This window comes from Tamandua tetradactyla, chromosome 19, assembly GCF_023851605.1.
Source record: "Tamandua tetradactyla isolate mTamTet1 chromosome 19, mTamTet1.pri, whole genome shotgun sequence".
Taxonomy (NCBI): Eukaryota; Metazoa; Chordata; class Mammalia; order Pilosa; family Myrmecophagidae; genus Tamandua; species Tamandua tetradactyla.
Genome location: NC_135345.1, coordinates 2,509,935 through 2,529,688, shown reverse-complemented (window position 1 = coordinate 2,529,688; position 19,754 = coordinate 2,509,935). Strand labels below are relative to the sequence as shown.

Sequence of the window (19,754 nt, the reverse complement as noted above, 5' to 3'; positions counted from 1 at the left end):
CAGTTATCGTAGACCACAGAACCATGAGATCACTCTGCCTCCGGAGGGCCGCACTCACTTTCCGAGGGGTGCTGTCTTAACAATCTCTCCTACCCTCTGCCCTAGCACCAGCATGCTGAGTGAGGTGAGAGCAGCCACTGGCCTCTGTTCTCGAAACTGCTGTGCCTCCTCCAGCCCGTGCAGTGGGGTGCACGTGCCTGTCCTGGGAGCTGGAAGGAAGCACGGGCCAATGACCTGCAGGCACAAGCTGGTTCATGCTACTGACTTATGGTACAGCAGGAAATGGCTGCACATCTCCAGCCAGAGCTCTTGGCCAGCACACGTTTCCAGGTACAGGTCAGGGACGATGCAGCAACATGCTTCAACAGACATGCAGAATGCACATGAAAGAGGGGACAAATGTTTCTTCCCATCCTGGCGGAGAAACAAAAGTGCTAGCATATCTTTACTTAGTGTGACAAAGCAAAAGACTTTCAAAAAACATTCACTATTACATGTTTAAGTCAACTTTGTATTTCTTCTACCCAGCTTGATAGGAAATTGATTTTTCATCCCAAGGTAAAGATTATATTTTAATAGTGACATATATTCCAGGACCATAAATGGAAATTATTCCTTCTGTTCTGAAAACAAATGGAAGCCATTAAGAAGTAAGGAGCACGGTTCCCCTATTATGAAATTTCCTACAGGTTGGTGCTCGTAAGAAACTCTGGCAAAAATATTTTGCATGGGAAAATTTAAAGATTCTTCCTAGTTTAAATTCTTTTCTTATGATGTACACACAGTTTTAAGAAACTTAAATTTACCCCTCTTTTTGGAAAAGGAAAGATAATACGATTATGTTAAAAGATCTAACAAGACAATTCAATATGACCACTTAGGTGAGGCTACTGAAAGTCCTTGCTCCATACGTTACACGAGGACCCTCTCCTCCTCCTGGGGGTGGCCAGCCCGCAGCTGGTGCAGACTCTGCCTCACCGACTCCGCCTCCCCCACCGCAGGTACAACCAGTCTGCTGGCCTTTTCTCACAGCGAGACTTGGGATGAAGGATGGTGTATGCCGACTTACATTCCTCCACAAGACCCCTCCTCGCATCCTGGACTGTAGCGCTCAGGTGGGGATGGCTACCTGTGCTGCTCCACCTGAGCCCCCAGCCAAGGACCTCCTGTGGAGCAGGGGCCAAGACCAGGGCAACAGGCCTCAACCTGCTACCACCACAAAATCTACAGGCAAGCTAAAAAACAGTACCTACTGCCTTTATGTCAACTGCCAGCTCACACACAGCCTCTTAAAATCCCAGCCCACAGTTAAGGAGGCTCAAAGACTTGTGGGATGCATCTAAAACTGTGTGCCAGGACAGCCCCCAGCCTCTGCTGCAAAGGTTCACCCTGGCCCAACAGGGAACCAGAAGCAGCCGAGCATGACGTTTTAGACCCAGTTGCCTGCAAGCACAGAGGACAGGCATCAAAGGTTGAGAGCGCCCCTGAAAAGCAGTGGGCTCATCGAAGTGCTGGAGGCTTTCAGAATCCCAAAAGGAAGTCTCCAGGGCCTTGGACCACGCTGGGACCCTCTGCTACTATAACACTCCGATATTCCCGGGTCCTCCCTAACTCCTGTGTGGCTTGGCAAACCCATATTTTCTGGGGTGCAGAACAAGTTTCCCCCAAAGCCTTCCAAACAGACCAGCTATACCTGGTAGCAGTGCACACCTATTTTGGATGCTGTGGCACAAGGACAATTCTTGGTGGTTAATCCACTCCAAAGGATAATTTGAAATTATTTCAGAATCTCAAATAGTGAAGTTGGAAGCAAAATTACAGGACACATGGGCCAGCCTCATGGGACTCTCTCCTCATTAGCATCTGAACAGACAACCCCAGGTCTCTGCCTGACCACCCAGGTTGGGGGCCGGGCCTCTTCCCAATGCACCCAATTCTGCTGTCAGACATGCAGTTTTTACAGGTCCCCTCTAGAGCTGAGCCCAAATCTCTGAGCTCTGCTCCTTGGAGCCGTCATCTTTAGAGGATTTCTGGAACTGCTTCAGCATAGGGGGCTCTGGAAAATCCTCTGATAAAACTGGGGGGTGGGGGTATAAGGACAATCACATCAAATCATAAAGTAGCTGCCATTCCCATCATCTTCACTATTATCCTAAAGTAAAGAATACAACTTACTATTTATTAGCAGACACACAGTGTGAATGTCATGTTCATCTGTGAGGCCATAGCTCAAGTCTATTCACGGCCCCTGGCCTGGTGCATTCCCTCCCGTGAAGTGTGGACTATCCAGGGTCCCCCACAAAGCTGGTCGTTTCACACTTTCATACCTACGACATGCCACACACTGACCCCCTTCTGGAGTGGTACTGCCTGCCTCTCCTCTGCTTCAAGTAGAAGGGCTGGTGGGCAGGGTGAGGGGAGCATGTGTGCAGACCACTCCAGTCCAGCACCCAGGAGGGTCTGCTGTGCCACCGGCACTGTCCTCACTCCCACAGTCTTGACCATTCTCCAACTCTCTCGGGCAAGGGCTCCTCCGTCCTCTTCCTTCTCTGAGAAAGAATGGGCTCCCACAGAGCCAGAGGTAGAGGATTTGCTGCTGTCTCCACAGCTGGCCAATGCAAGAATTTAAAGGCTTACTTACAAGTCATGACACAAACAGGGAAGTGGTATCCTGAAAATATGAACAAAGTGGGATTTCTAACCAGCTTCCAGATCTGGCAACCAGCTACAGACAAGGGTTCCTGGAGCACATGGTGGGCAGGTCTGCAGCTTCTGGGACCTGACCACTGCTCGCCGCGCTCCAGAAGCCCCTGCCCCGCACAGTGCCACAGAAACACAGACACTTCACTGCTTACCTTTCTTTGCTTATGTCTTGCTCGTTTGGCTGCTCGAGTACTGCTTACTGGTTTGGTCTCTGAGCTGTTTATAAACTGTAACAAATCTTCTACCTTTCGATGGTCAACTACACTTTCCCTTTCCAAAATCTGGTCAGTTTTTTTAGGTTGTTCTTCTTTCCTCTTGGTCAGACGTAAACGAAGCTTTTCTCTCATTTCTGCATAATTTCTACTTGTTGGAGCAGCTGGAGGCTAAGACAATTAAGTAAAACATAACCAAATTAAGACTCAAGTCAGAACAATTTTGAATATAACAATTTTGGCCCATACATTTTAAATTAACATTTTTTTTCTTATTACTCAAGTAATGTATGATCATTGTAAAAAATAAGGAAATAAGATATACAAACAGCAGACAAAAACAACAAAATCCCCTAAATGCAGTGCTTTGGCACCCCTCCAGCTTTAATATAGTCATGAAAAATGTGGTAGAATATGTATAGCTATGTCACGAATGGGCTTTCTAGAACTGAAAAAGGAACAATTATACATACTAATTAAGCTACATTTTACTTAGTACTTTACAATTATCTTTCCATGTCAATAAATGTGTACTGTATTTTTCATACATTTATGGGTTTCCTTTGCAGTGCTGAAAAGAAAAAACGTAAAAACTGTCCTTAATTGCACTGCCAAGATATTTCTTATTGAGTACTGGAAATTTCTTATTGAGTTTTTAGAAAGTGCAAACTGCACTACAAGAGAAAAAGACAAAGTACAGACCTCTTACTCTTCTCACAGCCTACCCCTCAAAGCAACTGTGGCTAACTTTCACTTGTAGATAAAAATTATTGTTCTGGAATGTTATACAAGTAGATACATGTATTAAAATCCCTTGTATTTAAATAAAAGGATCCAAACTGTGTACAGATAATATTGGTGCAATTGGCTACATGGTCTTACTCCATCGTATGGGCGTGCCACCAAGATTCAACAATACCCGACAGGTGGGTGCCTGCTAGGCTCCCCGACACCCCATCAACCCACAAACAAAGTCAAAATGCAGTGATGAAAATCTTTCGAGGTAAATCTTCGGGCAAATATTTAATTATTTCTTTAGGATAAAAACCGTGTAGAAGTGGAACGGCTGGTTCACTATACCTGGGTTTTAAGCACAGGGTAAATAAAGTTTCACATGCCATATAACCATACCCTGATTCAACCTAGTACAGGACTCTTGCAAAAATGCTTGCATGTATTCCACAATTCTAATTTAGATATAGAACACAATTTAAGAATAGTCATCAGTGCACTTAGTGAAGCCCAGCCTGGTCCAGTGTCCCCCTGAGTCCCCTGGGGTCCCAGGCCAGGCGCACTTACCCCGCCATGCCCGAAGAACTCACAGTAGCAGCAGTCACAGTACTTGCCCTCCTTCTGGTTGGTGGAGGTTGAGGTGCTGGAGCTGTGCTCAGAGCAGCTGTCTTCGTCCGCGCTCTCGTCCCCGTCCTCCTGCTGTGGGTCATAGACCCCGTTCTCACAGCGGTGCCCTTCACAGTCGGGGTCACTGCAAAACCGCAGACAGCAGGCTGGTCAGTGAGCGGTCCCTCCAACAAGGAGAGCACAGCACGCCTCCCGGCAGCTTCTCAGTTCCTCTCAACAGCCTGTTCGTGGCCTGTCCTGCAGAGAGGAGGCCACCAAGCCACATGTGGTTAGCAAATGTCATGCAGCGACGTAGACGGCTCGGTGTGGGACCTTGCACAGAAAATACCCTGCAGGCATGCAGGCGACAACCCAGGCCTAGAAAAGGCACGTGGGGCTTGGTGGCTGCAAGGTGCAAAGTGAAAACAACAGGCCAAAGTCTCTCAAGACTGGTCCTGCAACGCCCATCCTACCACCACTCCTGGGGGTGGGGGTGGGTGTCCTCAAACAGGCAAGGTCAGAGGCCAGGGTGACCGTCTTCTTTATGTGACAGGTACCCTGCTGTGTTTCTCTATACTGACTTTGTTTACTCTTTCCTGACTCTCTTCAGTGAGTAACAAATACAACTTAAATGAACAAGGCACAGATGGTTATGCTGTCTCCTTTCAAGGACAAACCTGAAGCTGCTATCCCCTGCAGCTGTGGCCCCTAGACTGCCCCTCTGCAGGACTCAAGGCCAAGGCTGAACTGCACCCCTGTCCTCTGTTGTGGATGCCTCTGCTTCTCTCTGCCTGTCACTGGCCTCTGGGACCAGAGCCCGGAGGAAGAATCTGCTCCTGGGACTGGGTTAGTGAGGCCCATCCTGAGGCTCACCTGCAGACACTAGGAGGTGCGCTCACAGAGCTGTCGGCAGGAGGTGGCAGGGGTGCCCCAGGAGCGGGACAGAAGCTCTTGCGTGTGTCCACGAACCCAGGAGCTGTGGTTGCGGTTTTGGGGAACGACGGGGCTGCGAGGTTTGCAAGATGAGGCGTGGTGGCTGGTGGAAGCGCGGCAGGGGACAGGGAAGGAAGCGGCGCCAACCCCGTGGGGCTGCTCCTCGGCACAGCTGGAGCCGAGTGTCTGGGGTCCTCCGGGTTGAGGCTGTGAAAGACTTCACCTGCAGGTCAAGCACCAAAACAGTCACAACCAGCAGCCCAAGAAAACATGGACTCTAATTGGTCATTCCGACTTCCCTGGAATGAAGCGTTTTTCACCTACTGTTTTGAAAATGTGCAAAGGTCAGAGAACTTGAAGGAATAGCCCAATGACCCCTCCAAGCCCTTCACGCAGATTCACTGAGTGTCAGCAATCTGTCATGCCAATTTCTTACACATGCTTTTTTTTCTTTTTTGCCCAGTATTTGGAAGTTGTATTCCTGAGACATAGACATTTTCCCACGTAACTCCAAGACCATTTCACCCTGAGACATTCAACACTGACATAGTATTCTCTGCATTCAAGTTTCCAATCTCCGTCCAAATGTCCTTTGCAGTTTTTTTCCAACCAGCCTCTTTTCGTTTTTTTCCTTCCTTCTCCAACACTGACATACAGGACTCCAGGCCAGCTGTCTCACTACCTGGATTCATCTTGTCTCTTATTAGATTCAGGTGAAATGCTGTTGGCATGGATCCTACAAAGGGGTTATGACGGGTTCTTCCCTTTGGAACAGGCCAGGAAGGACTCAATGTCGGTCTGTTTCATGATGGCAAGGCCACCTCTGAGCATGTGCGCATGGGGTGTGAACACGTATGCACTGCAGGTGTGAGTGCTTCATGTGTGCAGAGTGAGTGCAGTGTGAGTGCACTTGTTGAGGATGTGAGCATGACTGCATGCATGGGGTGTGAATGCATGTGCATGGGATGTCAGCACATCTGTGTGCACAGGCTTTGAGTGCATCTGTGCAGCGGGTATGAACATGTGTGTGCATGGGGTACAGCATATGCACACGATTATGACTGCACAAGTGTGAGTGTGTGTGCACAGGGTGTGAGTGCATCTGTGTGCACAGGGTGTCTGTCGAATTTCTCTGTGGTAGAGGCACTTGCCATTTGCTACCAGTTACCCATGGGTGATGGTTTCAGACTGGAAATATTATATCCCCTCAAATGAAATCCTGTGTTTCTGGGTTTTTTTGAACAGTTTAAACAGTACAGTTTCTTTCTCTTTTCCTGAGATGAAGTCTGGGGGTAGGCAGCCTAGGGCTGGTGTAGTGACGTCACTGCACCAGGGTCTAGTACCCTTGCATTCTCTGTCGCAGTTTTAACTGCACGGTTTCTTCTTTCAAGGCCCCTGGAGTGACTGGACTTCTCATCATCACCAACATGCAAGAAGGAGGTAGGCAAGAAAGAGAAAGGGCTTTCTTTCTAGTTGAGTCCAGCTTTTCTTTTTCATTTAAACTTTTTGTAGTCATTTCAAACCAGTGGTTTTAACACATGCCGACAATACTGACCTCAATTAATTACTACCCTGGAGGTGGCAAATAGTGGTTTCCTCTGCGCTCTCAGCCATTTATGAGCTGGCATGCTTCTCTCTCCTCTGAGCACCTGGCCTGGTCAGTGTGCTACAGCCCACCTTGCTGCCCTTTCTGGTGTTTGGCTCTGACTCTGGCTAGGGGGGCCCTCTCAGGCAGCAACTGTTGGCCTCTGACTGTGCCTTTGTGCTTGGGCCCTCTTGCGCTTTGTGAGTGGATTAACCTGAGGGTCGCAGCTCCCCTTCTCACTGAGTGCTGTGGGTGATCTGGGGCTGACCCTGGGCTGGGTGCCATGCCCTCCACCCACCCAGCCTCTGTGCCAAGTTTTTCTGACACAGCTTCCAGGAACTCCTTGCATGCTGAGAAGGAGCGGCCTTTCCAATCCCAGGACAGGGAGCACAGAGCCTGAAGGCCAGACACCTCAGGGCAAAGCCCCTGAGGGTCAGTGTCCCAGCCACAAGTCTAGTCAGAGCCCAGAGTACCTCGCTCTTTGCCCTACAGTGATTCTGGGGACATTCATTACATTTACGCCTTTGACTAGGCTGGTCAAAAGGCAACCACAAAGATGAAGAAAAAAGTAAGCGAAAGTCAGGGCCGGGTCTCCAGGGCTGGCTGCCTTACCCATGGAAGGAGGTCTCTTCGATGACACTTTGAATTGGCTGTTGCTTGACTGCACTGTGGTAGCCGTGCAGGAGACGGAGGAGGTGGCTGATGAGGTTGCCATGACAACTTTGTTTGCTTCCATAAAAGCATCTTGGAAATTGTACAAACACTTCTTTTTTGCAGCATTTTTTTTCTCTTTACTATCCGAAACTGCAGAGGCTTCATTGCTAGATGGAGGTGGAAGGGCTTCAGGTCTTGTTTCTGAGAGCGTTGGCCCTAATATATCATTCCCTTCAGAGAAGAATGGGAAAAGTAAGGCTTCCAGAAGTAATAACATTGAGCCCAAACCTAAAGATCATGCTAATGACTACACAACCTAAAGTCAGGATTCTGCTGGGATGATGCTAGGCAGCTAGCTTTTCATCTAAGAAAAACAATGTATTGAGCACCCACTATGTGCCAATTCCTGTGCCAGGTGCTTCTCAAAAGTCATTTAATGTCTTACAACTACCTTCTGAGGTTGGTACTATTATTCCCATCCTAAAAATGAAGAGACTGAGGCTCAGAGAGGTTAAGCAACTTGCCCAAGGTCACACAGCTAGAAATCCTTTCCAAGCAAAGACCAGGAAGCTCACGTCTAGCTTGTCTTGAGCACTGCAGGGCCGGGTGCGGGGCACCTGCAGGCTCTTGCCACATGAAGACAGAGATGGGGCGCAGGCACAGCCCCTCTTTAGGTGCACCCATGTCCTACCTCAGCAGTCACAGCTGAGTCTTGGGAATTGAGGTAGCTGGGGAGGAAGGAGCATGGCAGAGGGGACAAATCCCATGTAGGGTCAATACGGAAAGCAGAGGAAGGGGACATTAGTCACAGTACTCAAGTCGCCTAAGGTGCTGCTTCACCGCCCTGCTGGGCATGGGACTGAAGTGTTGGGTGTTGCCTGCTTAAGAACCACGCTAACTTTCACAAGGCTGAACACAGAGCCCCGAGTAACGGGCAAGAGACACTTCAGTGTCAGCACAGCACCAACAGGGCTCGCGGGTGGCAGGAGGCACCGAGCGTGCCTCTGCTCAGTCAGTGCCGCACACCTGACACACACCTGATGGTGTCAGATGCACACAGAAGAAGCACGGTGCCAGGCTGCGGGCGAGGGTCAGAGCAGGGGGACTGTGCGAGGCCTGCTGCTAGAAGACTACACAGAGATGTCAGCTACTTGGCTCAGGGTATTTTAACACTTTAAGAAATTTTTAACAAATTCCTTACCAGAAATTGTATCTGGCAAGAAAGTGCCAGGATTCCAGTTCTTATCATTCATCACTTCTGATCCCCAAAGACTTATAAATTTAGAACTATTCCACTCTGGAGTATTCCCAAAACAGCTCGGATAAATATGGTCTTGAAGAGATGCATTGAATACCTGATGCTTATTTGTGTGATTCTGAACAGGTGCTGGCGGTAAAGCCTACAAAAAAAAATTTTCTAATCACATATCAAAATTAATATTCTGTTTACCTAAGTATTTAAACTACAGACAGACAAGCATTCCTGAGAACCCCGTGGGGACATTCCCACAACCCGTGTCCCTGTACTGAGTGCAGTTCATAAAGTGCTCACATGATTTGTCAGGACACTACACATTCACGTGAAATTTCAGCCAGATATAGATTTTAAGAGCAAGTGATGCCTCAAGAATTATATCTAAATTCAACAACTCCTAACATTCTCCCTAGTCACATTTTAAACGTGATGTGTTTACATAGGACCTGTCCCTATGGCTTATTCCCCAACTGAAATTATTAGGATCACCGCTAAAAATTCAACATTGGAATAACTGATGGAAGCTGTTAGAATTTTTGCTTTTCCTTCACTTGGGCAAAGGGCAGCTTGGAGGCTGAGGCTGTCAAAGGACTGATTACGATGAGTCCCACAGGGCATCCCCTTGTTTAAAGGCTACTGAGGGGTGGCTGTGGTCTGAGCCAGCACCAGACATTTACTGAGTGGCCCCTAGGTGGCCCGTGGCTCTGCAGTCCCATAGCCCCACACCTGCCCCAGGACCCCTCTCCAATCCATTCTCCTCAGGGGAGCCACGTCCTCCATGCAGTAAATGCAATCACACTCAGGAGTTGCAGATGGCTTCCTACTGTTCCAGGGGCAAATCCAAAGTCTTCAGGTGGCCCAGGGAGCCCTAGGTAACCAGGCCCTACCTCCCTCCATCCTTCCAGCTCACCACGCCCCCGGACACTCAGGCCTTCCTTTGGTCCGCAAACTCAGAAGCTCCTTCTTCACCCCCACTTAACCCAAGCTGTGTCAATGGCCTAGTTGAGGTAACCTGAACTTGTTACCTTGTTAACACAGATTCAGACTTCAGGGCACTTCCAAGACCAGGTGGGCTTCCCATTAAGCACCCTGAAGTCTGCCACTTTCTCTCTGAGCATTTACCACCATTATAAATCAAGTCAGACCTGCTGGCTTCCTGTCTGTCTGCTCCTAAATTATAGAAGCATCACAGAGGGATGGGACGCTGGGCCTGGGCCACACTCTTTTAGTGCTGGCAGGCAGCTCCCTCAATAGGTATCTATTTTATTGCAAGAGTGAATGAATGCCTAGACATACAGGCCCTGCTCTACAGCAGTTGAAATTATGACCCTTTGCAGTGGTAGAGCCCAGCGGCATGTGCTGCCAGCTCAGAGGGACAATCTGGGGGAGGACAGCAGGATACTAAGGGCCCGGGGGGAGGCAGAAGGTGGAAGGGAAGGGCAAAAGTAGGGATGAAGGGAGGACAAGGATGGTGCATGGGCCCTCCCAGACTCGGGGACACCTGTCCTGGAGCTCTGCCTGGCTGGAGCTGAATCAGGGTCCACCTTGCGTGATGCTCGTCCGAAGTGGAGAGGGGCCCACAGAGAATCTAAGAAGCGGAGTTAGCTGACCCGACGAGGCTTTAAGAAGACTGATCTGTGGCAATATGGTGGACAGACCATTAGGGGTACAATGGCACTGAAGCAGCATCAAGGGCAGTGATGATGGCAAGCAAACGATGAATCCTGCAGCTAGCAAAACAATGTCTAGTTCAAGAACTACTAATTCTGGCTCCACTTCCAGGAAGTGCATCAGGTGAGGGAGTTGGTGTGTGATGTCTAACCTTAGGCCTCCACCTTCAAGTTTCATTGCTCTGTTGAGTTCAAATGTCAGCTCTTTCATTTCCTAGCTGTGTGACCTCAGGCAAATTACTCAAACTTTCTGTGCTTTAGTTTTCCCAATTGTAAATTGGAAATACCCACCTTCTGGGTCTGTTGTGAGAATAAAGCTAGATAATACTGCCTGGCCTGTGGTATGCTAAGGTGGCTTATCATCGTTTTAGAAGAAATCAACCAACCTACCAGCCCTTAACCAAACTAGGCCCCTCTACTGCAGTGCTGTCAGAGCACACAGGAGGATGGGAACAACTCCACCTAGGGCACCTGCACCCACTGACTTTCAAAGAACTCCTCTCCCTGAGGTGAATGGGAGGGGGAGGCTGGTGCAGACAGTCTGGGCTTGAAAGCAGGAAGAAACAGTCTAGACCAGCCACTAAAGACAAAAGCAGGGGCCAGAACTAACTGTTTAGGCAGGGGTGTTCCAGGGGACAAAGAACAAGGAAACCCAGAAAACCTTATTTCAACAGACATCATTTTCTACAAAGCAGCGATAAGCTAAGAGCTGCTTAGCTAAGAAAGCCCAGATGAAAAGCAGCAAGTAGACAGATGGTTGCTAAGTCTTGGGGACCTTCTGGTAAGGGGCAAAAATACCTGACAGGTGTAACTCAGCCAACTTTCTCGTCCCTTACTGGCTGTGGGACTCTGGGAAGCTTGCAGAAGAACCTATATTCTACCTCCCAATGTGCCACAGAACTCTTATTCATCCTTCAAAACCCTATTCTGGTGCCACCTCCTCAACAAAACCAACCCATGACTCCAAAAGTTTTCCCTATTTTAGTGTTACTATTCTACCTTGTAGCTACAACTTCTATCAAGGCACATTAAACTATTTTGACTTTTAAAAATTCTATTACATTTTTGTCTTTTCTTGAGCCTACAAGCTCACTGAAAGCAAGGACCAAGAGTGACCAATTTTTTTTCTTAGCATGTAGCACAGGATCTGGCACATATTGGATGTTCAATAAATGTCAGTGAACAGAGCTGAGCACAGAGGAATCATGGGGTGCAGCCTATGTGGGTAGAGATGTTCTCCATGAATATATCCATCACATTTTGGAAAGAGAAGTTAATGATTCTACGTATGCTATTTATATACTTCTTCAAGAAGCCCATTGACTCAAAAAAAGGAGGTCCAGTTGTAGTGACAAGAGGCAACAATCAGGGGGCTCCATAACAAAACAGGTGCACTGTTATAAATGTTTCTGCACCAGATGTCCATTGACCACAAGAGTGTAAAGGTTATCTTCAGGCAAAAGAGGTGTCTGTCAATGAGACCATTTTTGGGTCACGCCTCCATGAATCCATCGAGAATTAACCATGGACCAAGTCTCCCAAAATGGATGACACTACTGTGTTAGAACACTGATTTTACTCTTTGCACTAGTCCACAAGCTCCAATTAACAATTTTGAATTGTTCTCTACTTTGAGACAAAAGATGTAATTCAAAGGAAAACAACTATTTTGCCTTAAATGAAACCTCTGGCACAAACACAGCCCGAATCCTCACTGGGCATGTGTCTCGAATTGGGCCAGATGGTCTGTGCCCCGCACCACCTACCACCCAGCCCCGACACCATGACTGCACTCCAAACAACATGCCAGAGACAAGCTTAACCCACAAATGCACACCTGTGAAAGATTTCCAATACCGTGTACAAGCCAAAAGCGGCTTCTGATTACCTACCAGTCAACAAGAAACTTAAGATGATTGACTCTATTTCTGTATTTCTGCCTAACTGAGGTTTTTCAAAATCCCTCCCAAAGATGATAAGAGGCAAAAGCATCGCTTTGTTTTGGCGATGCTCAGTTCTTAGGCCCAAAGAACTGAGCATGCTCATGAAAGTATAGACCAAAGCTCACAAATACCACCCCAGATCAGAATCTACTTATGTCCCTAGTTTCGATATGGCCCCCCCACCCCCAGTTTCCAATCAGAACTTACACTTATACAGTTTTAACCTTCTAGAACACTGTGGGAGGTGCCAGGACGCACTTATCTCGCCGAGAGGCAGAACAGAATCAGGTGAGCATTTGCAATCACTCCGCATGCTCCCCGTGGAGTAGTTCTCACATCTTCCTACATTTACCATTGGGTGCTGTAGAGTGGGCCCCACCCTGATCTGGGGAGTGTGGTCCCAGCAGTGCGCACCTGCCCGGTATGGGAAGGTCACACTTTCTCCCAGGCGTGGTCCAGACGCACTTTTGGTGGTGATGGGACTGAACACTCCACCCTAGCCAGACCACACCAAACACCTTCCAGCAAACGGGGAAGCCACAGCAAAAGCAAGGGAAAGTGACAAAGGCAAAAAGAAGAGAAACGATAAGAACCTGGAGACAGAAAGCAAGAGGAGGGAGGGTGGGCAGAAAGGAGGGTGGCCGCGAGGGCCTCACCAGGTACAGGCAGAGGAGGCAATTTCTGCAGGAGACTCAAGATTCTCACACCACAGCAGGACCCTGAAAGAAGCTAGGACTGCCGCGCCCAGCTGGGGCAGCTCCCCACTGGCTCCTGGCAGAAGCACAGGACAATCTTCCCTAAGGAAAGCATCCCCTACTTAGATAGAGCCTTGGGATTCTCACACATTAAGCTGAACAAAGCCTGCCTTCTTAATAAAACATCTACCAAACACATAAAGGAAGGACACAACATGAGTAAGGTCAGCAGAGACAACAGAAAACAGATTAGATACTCAAGAAGTAACTGTGAAAAAGGCTTAAAGAAAGAAAAGATGGAATAAAAAAATGACCAAGAACACAAGGATATGAAAAACTGCTGTAGACACTACAAAAATAAATTAACTAAAACTGAGAAATAAGAGTTAAAATTAAAACTCAACCTTGTGTCTGATGCTCCTTTTATCTACAGTATGGATAGATGAGTAAAACATATGGATTAAAAATAAGTAAACAACAGGGAGAACAAATGTTAAAATAAAAAAATACATATTGGGCAGATGGAAATAGTAGTGGTCAATGAGGGAGGGGTAAAGGATATGGTATGTATGAGTTTTTTCTTTTTGCTTTTTATTTCTTTTTCTGCAGTGATGCGAATGATCTAAAAAAGTGATAAATATATAACTATGTGATAATACTGTGAGCCACTGATTGTACACCATGTACAGAATGCTGGCATGTTAAGAATGTATATGCTTGTACGTTGTTTTATCTATAAAAATTGAAACAAACAAAAACGCAGAGGTGGACTGACTGCATTAACGTGTTTTAGAGACCCTATTTGGAAGATCTTAACTTTACATGTGAAGGCAGAGGTGTGCAGTGAAGTCGCAAGGGTGGCCGCTGCAACGGAAATGACAGCAGTAAAGTGTCCAACTTCCAAGCCAGGAGAGGCGAAGTGGGGTAGAGGGAAGGTGAGAAAGAAGAAAAAGAGAAGAGAAAAGGCAGGACAAACAGAAACTGCAAAGCAAGTCTGTAAAACACTTGAAATACATCAATACATACAATACTACAAATAGGCTAAACTCCCTAGTTACAGCACAGATTGTCAGGCAAGGTGTTAAACAGCAGTATGGTGTTAAAAGAGACACACCTAAAACATAAGAACAAAGAAAAGTGAAAATCAAGAGGATTAAAATAAAAAACAATTCAATGTGAATATTAATCAAAACAAAGCTGGAAAAGTCAAATTAATGTCAGAAAACTGACATTAGGGACAAAGAAATCAGTAAATAGATGTAAATGCTCAATTCACAAGGAAGAGCTAATGTTCTATACATGTAGGTGCCGTTTTTAAACACAAGAAAACAAAATATGGCCTCCAAAAAAGAACATTAAATTTCATGGCACTTTAGACTTCTGGTAGAAGCTTTATAGAGTTTGGAAGTCGTTGTTTCTGTCCTTATGATAAGAAAAAGCTGGAACTGAAAATCCATGACTTTTCTTGGAGCTACCATAGAAGAGAGCCTTCAGGCAAACTAGCACCCTGAAACCTGGTAAGGCGGGTGAACACCTAGGGTGTGGCCAGTCTCTGCTGGCCTGGAGCAAAAATCACTGGAGCCACGAACCAGCAGGAGCACCTAAATACCATGTTCAGAAAATGCTGCTGGCTGCATGTGGACCAGCGTGGGGATGGGAAGCCCCTGAGGGAGGCAGCCTCCTGGTCTACCTCCAGAAACTCAACCAGACTCCTGTGGTGAAGGTCAAAGGAAGACCCCTCTTGCCTGGGCAGGGAGAGGGACAGCCTCACTCTGTCACTAACACAAAGGCCTCCCCGACGACTGGCTGCAGCAAAAGCCGGTCATGGCTAAAAAGACAGATTTTCTCTGAGGAAGTGAACATAGGGAAGCCCAAGGTCAAGAGAGGAGGTCAAAACGAGGACAGGAGAGGGACTCCGGCACCTACCGCTACAGTGGACACTGAACACAGCCCAACTTCTGGCTGGCTGGACAAAATCAGTTGCTGTGACTAGACGCAACATGTCTAACTGTCAATGCTGCTGAAAGTCAAGAACAATCTGAAGAGACGCGGCAAGCACTGAAACCTCCCAGGAGCTCCGGGAAGATGGCGGGACAGGCTGGGTCGAGTTCACCCCTGCTCCAAGCAACAGCCAGAGAAGGGACCGGAGAACAACTGGGACGGCGATTCCAGGGTGTAGTGACCTGGGAGGGTCTTGTACACCACACAGGGAGGCCCTGGTTGCAGACGCTGACCAACTGAGATGCAGAAAACCAGAGACCGTCCAGCTCCTGCAAACGGTCTATGGCGTCCCTTTCCAAACTGAAGCCTGGAGCCACCAGGAGTTGGAGATGGGGACTAGGAAGCAAGCCGAGCCCTAGTCCTTGACCGCGTGCCTCCTCCGCCCAGCGACGCCTCCCACGCCTCACGCACCTGATTCCTGTCACCTGCCCCCACACCGCACTCGGCGCGCTCCCTTGCCAGCCCCTCTCGGAGCGTCTCTGGCCCGCGCCCTCGCCCTGCACATGCGCACATGGCTGCCCAGCCTGACCCACCTCTCCCGCGCAAGTGCAGTCTTGCCCCGCCCTCTGGAGACGCACATGCCTACTCACAGCCACTCGACCCCCACTTTCCCCTCCCTGCCCCACTGCAGGCAGTTACCTAGCATCTGGGCTGCAGGCGTGCACCTTCATACCTGGGCCACACCTGCACCCAGCCCATACAGTCGGTAAACCCCACTCTCTCTGAGTTCTGTGCACGTGCACATCAGCATCCGGTCCCCCAGACTCGTGCACGCACCCTCTCGCCACGCTCAGCTCTGAGCAAGCCCTGACCTGAGCATCTGGGCCACACCTACCTGCAGTACACGCAGTCGCAATACTGCCTCACTGCCCCTGAGCTCTGTAGAGGCTCCCCCCAGACCTGCGCACATAGGAAGCCAAATCCTCCCTGCTGGGCGTCCATGCGTCCGTGCACTGACATCTTGACCTCTGCCCTGCACACGTACACACCCTTGCCTCACCCCCCGGCATAAGAGCCCTGCTTCCAAATCTGGCAGGTGCCTACATGCGCATCTGTGCTACATAACCCCAATCTGCACATGTGTGTAGCCCTGTTCCAATTCCATCGCTCCCCCTCCCCCAGGCACCAAAAAAGCGATGCCAGGGTCACGTTCATCCTACATCACCCAACCCTGACTCACATCCCACAAGCCCCGCAACTTGTGCCCTGACCCTACACACTTACTATTCTGCATCCCTGCCCCCATGGCACCTGCCCCAGTACAAGAACACACCTGCACCCTGCCCTCCCTGTACCTCAACTTTGTGACCCATACCCCACACACTGATACCCATGACCTCCACACTCCATGCACCCACCCACATCCTGCCTGTGTACCAACACCTGTGCTTCAGCACAGCACTCCCCCATCCGCCTCCCGCTGTGCCCTACCTCTGTATCCCCAACACCACACCATGCTCCTGCGTTCCAAGGCCTGCCTAACCTGTACCTTGCCCCACGGCTCCCATACAACATCTCCACAAACCCACGTCCCACATCCCAGGCTTGCAGGTGCCAGGGAAGCATCCCTGACCCGTGCCTATACATACACTGCAACCTGTCCCTACACTGTTGTGCACGCCCCATATGCTGCTCTCCATCCATCCCACAAATACAAAGCATTAGACTACTGAAGGAAATCAACTTCCTGAGTAAACCTTTCAAGATCTTTATATGCCTTGAAGGCAAAAGAAGAGCACTAACCTTATCATGATGCAGACAGATACAGCCCAGGCTAATGACCAAATTAAAACACCAGAGGAGACGCAGACTTTGGGACAACTAATCAAAAATATTCATATAACAATACGAAATAAAATCAATGGGATTGCTAATGACACAAAGGAAATTAAGAAGCCACTAGAAGAGCATAAAGAGGAATTTGAAAGAATAAACAGAAAAATAGAAGATATCACCAAGATTAAAGACTCCGTAGACCAAATAAAAAACGTACTAGAGTCACACAACAGCAAACTGAAGAGGCAGAAGAAAGAACAAAAGAACTTGAGGACAGGAGAACCGCTTTTGAATGCACAAAAGAGCAAATGGTAAAAAAAAGATGGAAAAATTTGAACTGGAATTCAGGGAAAATGATGGACAAATCAAAGTACACAAATATAAGTAGAGGATATAATGGGAGAAAACTTCCCAACCCTTATAAAAGACATAAATATATAAAGCAAAGAAGCCCAATGAACTCCAAATAGAATTAATCCAAACACACCTTCCCCAAGACATATGAATCAGTCTGTCAAATGTTGAAGAGAAGCAGAAAATCCTGAAAGTGGCAAAAGAAAAACAATCTACTACGTACAAGGGAAACCAAATAAAATTGAGTTCAGACCACTCAACCGGCACTATGAACAAAGAGGCAGTGGTATGATATATTTAAGTTCCTGAAAGAGTAATTCTTCAGGCAAGAATTCTGTACCCAAACTCGAGCTAAAGTGATGCAGATTGTGCAACAGGGATGATGGTAAAAATTCAGAAATGGATAGCACAATACTACCTGATTGTAGCACAATAATGTTAGAACACTGAATGAAGCTCAATGTGAGAAGGATAGAGGGAGGAGGGCTGGGGGCACAAATGAACTTAGAAGGAAAGATAGACGATAAAGAATGAGATGATATAATCTAGGAATGCCTAGAGTGTATAATGATAGTGAATAAATGTACAAATTAAAAAATGTTTTTGCATGAGGAAGAACAAAGGAATGTCGATACTGCAGGGGGTTGAAAATAGATGGTCATTCATATCTTAAAACTTTAACTTCTGTGTGAGACTAAAGCAAGAAATGTTTATTTGGTACATAAAATGTTTATTTGGAAATGAAAAACATGGTAATAGCAAGGGACTAAGCCTCTGATGGGCTCATCTGCAGACTGGACACAGCCAAGGAAAGAATCAGTGTTAACTGAATATATGTCAAAGAAACTTCTCAAACTGAAATGCAAAGAGAAAAGAGAATGGAAAAAAAAAAGAGGGAAAAGCGAAACCCCTAAGAACTGTTGGACAATTTTGTAAATATATACACATGTAATGGGAATACCAGAAGAAACAGAGAATACTTGAAGAAATATTTAAAAGATTAATGGCCAAAAATTTTTCACAATTAATGACTGACACTAAAACTACAGGTATAGGAAACTCAGAGAACACTAAGCAAGATAAACACCAACAAAATGTACACCAGGCATATCATATTCAAAGTGCAGAAAACCAAAGACAAAGAGAAAATCTTGAAAGTGACCAGAAGGGGTTGGCTGGGGGAAAATAATACAGGCCAGAAACTTGGACCCATATAAAGAAAGGAGTAACACTGGGAATGAATAAAATGAAGGTCAAATAAAATCTTTTATTTTTCTTATTCTGTATTGATGTAAAAAAAAAAAAAAGTCTTTAAAGTTACAACTATGCCAAAGTATAGGGTGAGTGTAGCCTAAGGAGAGGAGGAAGCAGGGAGGGTGGCACCCTCAGGAGGGAGACGTGCTGTGAGGTGCCTCCACACCTGCGATGTAGGGCACTGGTATCTCAAGGCGGATTAGGTAAAAATGCATATTGCAAACTCTAGGACCATTGCTAGACATTTTTTTTTACGTAACTGTAACTGCTACACTAAGAGAAGAAATAAAGTGGAATCAAATGAAATTCTCAAGTAAAACCAGAGAAGGCAGGAAAGACGCCTATGGCAGAAATGAGAAAAGAAGTACAAATATGGCTACTACTAATCCAAATATGCCCATAATCACTTTAAATGTGAATGCTCTAAATCTATCAGTTAAAAAAATGGATGTTGTGTAAGTACATTGAAAACCAAGACACAATCCTATGTTGACTACAACAAAACCATTTTAAATATAAAGACTCTGGTTAGTAAAAGAAAGAGATGGGGACAAATATAGCATATTGACACTATCTGAAAGAAATCTGAAGTAGGTATGTTAATTTCAAACAAAGCAGAATCTATAAGAAGGAAAATGACAGGGATGAAGTAAAACAAACAAACAAACAAAAAACAAAGGGCCAGTTCTCCAGGAAAGCAGAAAAATCCTAAATATGTATGCACCTAACAACAGAGCACCAAGATATATGAGGCACTAACTAAACGAAAAAAGAGACGAATCCGCTATTAAAGCTGTGGAATCTCCTGCCAGCAAGGGGGGTCAGGCGTGGGAAACCCTAAGGACATGGCTGTCGTGGGCAGCACCATCGGTTGCCTGGGCGGAGCCATCATCTCTAAAGACCTCCATCCAGCCATAAGCACAGGCCACATCAGGACAGGCCACGTTCTCGGCCCTAAAGCACACCCACAAATTCAAAAGAGAAATCATACAAAGTGGGTCCTTGGACTACAGTGGAATTAGATAGAAAGATACCTGGAAAATTCCTAGACACTTAGAAATCAAATTCTCTAGTACTTCATTACTCCATTCTGCAGCTATACTTAACTTTAAATAACTTATATCTCAACATATCAATGGTATTCAGAAATCTGAAACTAGAAATAGTCTTCAACACTTTTTAATTTCAATAAAATAACTTCACCATAGTCACTCTAAGCATTTTAAGCATTAAATATATACCCACAATGACCAAAGTAGTAATTAAAAGAAGAATTACGACCACAATAAAATAAAGTCTCAAGGAAATCAGAACAGAAATTCCTTAAAGCGCCCGACTGTGCGGAAGTGGATGCAGAACCAGGGACAGGCAGGTCAGAAGG

At 46.8% G+C, this 19,754-nt stretch overlaps 1 protein-coding gene across 11 annotated transcripts in view; it reads right to left on the bottom strand.

The window, feature by feature from the left end:
• FAM193A (family with sequence similarity 193 member A) overlaps window positions 1-19,754 on the bottom strand; it is a 251,275-nt gene that overhangs the window by 26,297 nt on the left and 205,224 nt on the right. For all 11 annotated transcript variants that reach the window (XM_077136245.1, XM_077136249.1, XM_077136246.1 and 8 more), the window contains exons 14-18: window positions 8,627-8,825; window positions 7,384-7,656; window positions 5,127-5,409; window positions 4,215-4,398; window positions 2,856-3,086 (exon numbers count right to left, since the gene is read on the bottom strand). In XM_077136245.1, the coding sequence (XP_076992360.1) occupies window positions 2,856-3,086; window positions 4,215-4,398; window positions 5,127-5,409; window positions 7,384-7,656; window positions 8,627-8,825 (1,170 nt within the window). The remainder of the gene's footprint in view (window positions 1-2,855; window positions 3,087-4,214; window positions 4,399-5,126; window positions 5,410-7,383; window positions 7,657-8,626; window positions 8,826-19,754) is intronic.